At 37.3% G+C, this 6750-nt stretch overlaps 1 protein-coding gene across 1 annotated transcript; it reads right to left on the reverse strand.

The window, feature by feature from the left end:
- Positions 1-766: 766 nt before the first annotated feature.
- Positions 767-1792, reverse strand: LOC133716325 (uncharacterized). The gene has a single exon (XM_062143035.1). It carries the CDS (start codon positions 1790-1792, stop codon positions 767-769), a length of 1026 nt encoding a protein of 341 aa, XP_061999019.1.
- Between the last annotated feature and the right edge of the window lie 4958 nt (positions 1793-6750).

A 6750-nucleotide genomic window follows, 5' to 3' on the forward strand; every position in this document is an offset into this window, starting at 1 on the left:
TTAGCAAACAGAATCGGCGAGACTCTCGATCTGAGCAGACTGGGTGAGAGGAGATCTGGGAATCTGGGATTTCTTTGAGAAAGTCAGAAAACCCCATTGGGAAAAACAGAGCAGGAAGAAGAACATAGTCACAGACTCACAGTCACAAAGATGTTAAGATGTATCAAAAATTCAAAACAGGGGAGATCGATAGAGCTTCATACCTCGTTTACGAGAAGGAGAAAGGTGTGACATTGTGAGCTGCTGTGAATCAGTGAGTGTGACTGTGTGAGGCACTGAGGCTGCGAGCGGTGAGCCTGTGAGCTGCTGTGATGGATAATTTTTTTTTTCTTTGGGCTGGTATGGGCTGAAAGGTAGAGATATATATATACCTAAGGGTTTTTAGCCCAAAATCTTGTCTAGGCTTGAGCCCATATAGCCTTCCATGTCGGTCCACCCCTGCAAGCTTTGGAAGGGGTTCCTAAAAAGAAAAAGTACTAACAACTTCTAACCAGAAATGAAACACAAAGAACTGTAGTAATTTTCCAGTAATTCTAACTTTCAGCTTTTTTTCTTTGGACAAACTACTAAACTCACCATAAAAGGCATCTTTGTAGTTCCTCGCCGGTCATGAGACTTTGTCATCGTTACCTTGAACTCATCCTTGGCCCAAGATTTCTGTACCCTCGATCTTTTGGGAGGCTGAGGCCTCCAATTATCATCATGACCACTTTGATCAGCATCCTTCCTTTTCCTTTGTGATCTCCTAGGCTCCTTCGTACTACCGTCAGCCAGGTGCTTCATCATCACCGGCAGGCCCACCACCAGCTACGCCACCAGTTTTTCCTACACTAGCAGTAGGTACTTTAAAACTTTGACAACTCCTACTTTCCTTCGTACTACCATCAGCTGATGCTTCACCATTACCAGCAAGCCCACCACTACCAACTGCACCAGCTACGACATCAGTTTTTCCTGCACTAGGAGTTGAAGTACCAAAACTAGAAAACCCTCCACCACCATTATCATGAAGACCACTTTGATCAGCATTCTTCCTTTTCCTTAGATTTCTCCTAGGTTCCATGGCCTCATTACTAACTGCACTAGCAGTTGGTATTTCAAAACTCATACTACCACCAGCTGCACCAGCAGCAGAAGACCCACCACCAACGTCAGCTCCCGCATGCGTTGTTGTTGCACTAGCAGTTGGTGCTTCAAAACTCGTATTACTATCAGGTGCACCAGCACCAGCAGACCCACCACCAACACCTGCATGCCGACCACCACCAGTTGGTGCTTCAAAACTCGTACTACCACCAGCTGCATGCTCACCAGCAGCACCAGCTCCTTTATCAGTTTTTCTCCTAAACTGATCCTTCCATACCTTCTCATACCTCTTTTTCCATTCCTTATCATACCTCCTTTTCTCTTCTTCATTCTCCAAACACTTGTACGCTTCAATTACGATCTTAGTAGCTTTGTCAACACCATCTAAAGAATTTTTATCAAGATGAACTAATTTCGCCAGATCTCTATATTTTTTCTTCAAAGTTTCCTGATCAAAAGAATCAATCCCAATTCCAAGAATTCCGTAAGAGTTCCTGAAAACTCTATCATTTTCTTCAACATCAATGCTACTCATACTCTCTGCATAATGTACTTCAGTCAGTGCAGATAATCTCTTAATTTCTAGATTAGAGGAAAGGCCTAGAGCATCTTGCTCCTTGAGCATTGCTCCTTTAAAGTTCTTTCTTTCCAACAGATATATCGACTCTTTCTTTAAAGTTTCATATTTAACTTGATCTTCTGCCATGCTTGATCTTCTACCAGAATCAACCAACTACAAAACAACAAAATTAGAAGTATTATATGTAAAACCAGTGGCGTATCTAGGCTAATTATAAGTGCACAGAAATTTTTGAATTTCTTATATATATATATATATATATATATATATATATATATATATATATATATATTTTTTTTTTTTTTTTTTTTTTTTTTTTTTTTTGAGGTTTGGAATCCAATGGGAGGCTCATCCTCACGCCTTTATTATTTTCAACCAAAACATACAACATGAAGGATTTGATTCCACTAACCCCACATCAAACAAACAAAAGCAAGATGGCAATGCCAAAAAAAAAACTCCTCTATCCACATTCCAGAGGTTAAGAAAGTCCCCCTTTGCCTCCATTTTTAACACTTGCTTTAACAGCAAAAGTTGACATGTGGACTTTTAATTACTCTAATACTGCTGCATTTTATGGTCATCACCAACCAATGTAGAGCTTCCCTAACAACTAATTCTATGTATAGCTTTCACTAAAGACACCAAAATGTCAAAATCTGTGGAAACAAAGTACATGGGAGAGAGATGTACAATTCAAGCCATCAAAGAATACCCCAGAAATAGAGGCTGGCATATCTGATCAAGTACATTCCAGTGATAACTCGATATCATCATGAATCTAAAACAAATTTGCAAGAAGTAATAGAGAAAGCCTGGCATTGGAGATTTGGTAATGAAACAATCTAAAACTAAAGTGAGCGAAAGAGTAGAACCACAAAATCAGCAACAACCAACAAGATGTTCAGGGTTCGTCTCCAAGCATTGAAGCATAGAATAGGCAATTGAGGCAAAACACCAGAAAGTCAGAAACACGGTCAAACACCAGTATTCCCAAATCCCAAAAACCAAAATTTCTCATGAATTCTTCAATCTTTTTCTTAATTCAAAAACAAAGACTCGGAATTTCAAGGCTTACCCAGTTACCCAGCGGGAGGACAAATCCGACGGTGGCGTAAGGGCGGCGGGTATTACAGGCTCGGGGTCGTTGGAGGACGCTCGTGTGGTTGACAAGAAAATGTAGAACCCAAACTCAAGCAACCAGCATTTTGATATCCAAAATTTTCATCTGATATCAAATTAAATTGAAGAATACTCGGAATATAACAACACGCAAATCATTGATCGACCAAGGGCGGATTCAGGGGGTGGCGAGGTAGTGTCGTTGACCAACCTCGAATTTTTGAGTAAGTTAAAGAGTTTAAGGCTGTGAAGACCTTTCAGTTCGTAAAAATAGCAGAAAGGAAGAACAAAATTGGAGGAGGAGGACCCGCTCTGATTCTTTTTTGAAGCGTAAAAGCTGCCTCCACACGACGCCGTTTGGAGTAATTTCATTAAACAAAACGATTAGACTCTTTGAGGTTAAAAAAATAAAATTAAAAATTAAAACTACCAGACTGTGACTGGTCTAATTGGTTATAGATTCAAAAGGCCTATAAGGAAAATTAATATTTTAGGGAGTTAGGCCTCGCTCTGAAATCACTTAAACGGATAAAATAAATATTAAAGAATAAGACTTTGGCTTTAAAAAAACCATTGTCACTGGAATTCCAATATTCAAGGCTTCAAAAAGCTAATATTTGCTATTTTTCTCTTTATTCCCTAAAAGTCACCGCAATTATAGATTCAAATAATGAAAAGTACAATATTTAAGATGAAAACGTAACACTTATACGAATATGTCATTTGTATTTCATGGTGAAATACATGACAACTCATATGACGAGTCTTTTATTTTGTTTTTTTTTTTTTCAATTATGTATTCGTTACTTCATGAAATATTCCAAAGAGGGGATATAATTCCAATATTCAAGGCTTCAAGCTGCTATAGATTCAGAAAATCAATAATTACCCGTTTTTTCTTTACTCCGTAAAAGTCACCACAATTATGGATTCAAATAATGAAAAACACAATATTATGTTCCTTTTACTTTCTACAAGTCACCACAATATTATGTTCCCTCTAGACCGCGAATGTTACTTGTTGGGGTAAAATACATTGCGGTGACCTTAGTAATGAGCCCGCAAGGCCTGATGGATAAAAGCCCAGTCTGGCCTGTGATTTTTGTTGTGGATAATGAATGTGGAATAGATGCAAAAAAATTACATTAACATAATAATGTTCATATCTAGACCGCGAATGTTACTTGTTGGGGTAAAATACATTAGCTTATAGCCATTAATAATACAAAAATCAGAATAGAACAATAGTTGTCCAAAGCTTGCACTCCTAAAATAAATACTTGAAATATCAATATACCCATATGTAGATAAGCCCCTCGAAAACACCTTAAGACTACCTAAGCCACTTGAAAGAATATTGCTGTGACTTTAGTACCATAATGCCTAATGGGGAAAAGCCCAATTTAGCCTGTGATTTTTGTTGTGTGAAATTTCCAACTTGACTTTCGCTTCAAAAATTGAAAGAAAGGAAAAAGGGCTAGGGTAGGCTTAGTAAACTATAGGGGGTTAAATTCCTTTGACCCGTCATTCCCCCTCACCCTCATCGAGCCTCACCCTCATCTAGCCTCTCAGCCTCTCATTCCACCTCGTTCTCACTCACACTCTCAGTGGGCTGTCTCCGTCGATACAGAGAGAGAAGACTGTGATTCCCATAGATCGATTCCGTGAAGACTGCGATTCCACCACGCAGGTAAGTGACTCTGCGCAATTGTTCGATACCAGTAGATAGATTCCGTGGAGTTTTTGATGTGTTGATAATGTATGAGTTCTGTTGATTGCTTGGAATTTGAGTTTGAGTTTGAGTTTGATATGTAATATGTATCAAATTAGAGCAGATTAGCTGCTGTATTCGTGAGTTGATGGCTTTAATTTCTGGGGTTTTAGCTAGAAGCTCAAGTGCCCAGATTTGCTTGTTTGGCAGCCCTTTAGTTAAAACTAGAAATGCTGCCCGCGCTTTGCTGCGGGATTGATTTGATCATTGATTGTTTTTTTCAAAATTTACAATAATGTAAGATGTAAATTGGAATGAAAACATAAAGAAGCAAGAGGGTAAGAAAAAAGAAGAATAAGATATACGCAAAACAGAAACATCAGAATTTGTAAAAAGCAAGAAACAGATGTTTAAATAGTGTTATAGAAAACAAAGATTATAACATATTATTGATATATAAGTACTTTTACATTGTTTACATTGAATTTTACCTAATACAAAAATGCTAGTTCTACAAATTTGTCATTGATTAACCTAGTAACAGTAAGTGATAAATACTGTTAAGCACAACAGCTGCATTATATCTTCAAAACATAACATTGCTTTATAATCAACTGAAGTTGGTTTACAAAAAATGGTTGTTCCACTGTACAACCAGCTTCAGTTGATTAGTTCCACTGTATCTTCGAGTAATTCTCCATAGCTTTCTAGAACAGTCTTAAATCCTTGAAGTAAGACATGTCTAGATCAACAACAGTTACAGGTACAATACCTAGCATCACACCCTAATGGCTAATGCACTCTACCACTCAACTTGGTAGCAACTAAAAACATCTGATGAATTTCATCCCTATACACAACACCACAACAACTGTGCTAACAATAGCACTGGACACAGGCTATACAAGAATCCAGAATCCTGTTATCACAACAGTATCTGCATCATTACCTCAATAATGTAACTCCAGCATTACAAGAATTGAAAATGAAACCTGTCTTTCAACTCAAATCAACAATACAACACTCTTTTACAGTCATCATTTCACAAAGTCACAATAAGTTTTCCATGCATCAACACCACACCGAAAACTAAATCATAAAGACAATAAAGCATACATCATACCACCTTAGAACACAAAATCACGCTAAGGTCTAGCCTCAACTAACCCACACACAAATTATCACCTGTCATTGTCATTACAATCAAAGTGGTATAGATCCTCTACTACCACAACAATGACCATACTCACACATAAATCAACACATAACATTACACACATAATCATCCTCTTCGTTATACTTGTTATCTGCTAATCCAATTTGTTGACTGAGGGACTTTTGGTTTTCAGAGTCATGGTGTAATTTTTGAGACTATTTGTTACTTGCCTCAGTTTCTGTCCATGTTGTTTTCATTTCAGCCTAGCTTTATTTGATTACCTATTCTCTAGGTTTAGTGTTTATGGGTTTTCATTAGTTGTGTTTTTTGTTAGAACTGTTAGTTTGGATTTGGAGGTATTGGTTTACATTAATTGTGCTTTTTGTTATGTAGTTTTTTCTAGTTATGGAAGGAACAAATGCCTGTAGTGTTTTTATGTATGGATTTGGGAAATACTCCCTATTTTATATCAATTTATTGAATTCATTTTATATATGGTGGGATTTGAGTTGATGATTGTTCTATATTGTGTATCAATTCGACAACAAGAATAAATGAAAAGTTATAGCATAATGCAAAAGTTAAATGTGTCGTCTGAATTCAAAATAGAAAACAGGTGCTTTGAAACCAGTTTATTCACACAACGGTTATAGGAAAAAAAACGACTTCTTAAACGCAGTCACACAACGGCTGCGAAAGTTGCTCGTTGTTTGAATAACACTCACACAACAGCTAATGTTGTCGACATGCTGCCTACATGCTGTCGACAAGCTGCCTACATGTTGCCGAGCCCTTCACACGACGGTTACCTACAATCGCCCTTCATCAGACGGCGCCTCGATATACGACGGTTAGCCTCCATATCAGACGACGGTTTTTAGCTGTCGTCTGATTCAATTTTTGTAGTAGTGTTTGCACTTTAGATCTCGTAGTTCTTGCTAAATTATGATGTAAAATGGTTAGTACAACATCAGTTTCTTTAAAAACAAATTGTCTGCAGAGGTTATTTTCAATATCAATTTGTATAATATTCAAATTAATAAATTCATTCACATAATAATGGATGCTCTTCTCATTACTCACATGATAGAGAAA

Source organism: Rosa rugosa, chromosome 6 (assembly GCF_958449725.1).
Source record: "Rosa rugosa chromosome 6, drRosRugo1.1, whole genome shotgun sequence".
NCBI classification, from domain to species: Eukaryota; Viridiplantae; Streptophyta; class Magnoliopsida; order Rosales; family Rosaceae; genus Rosa; species Rosa rugosa.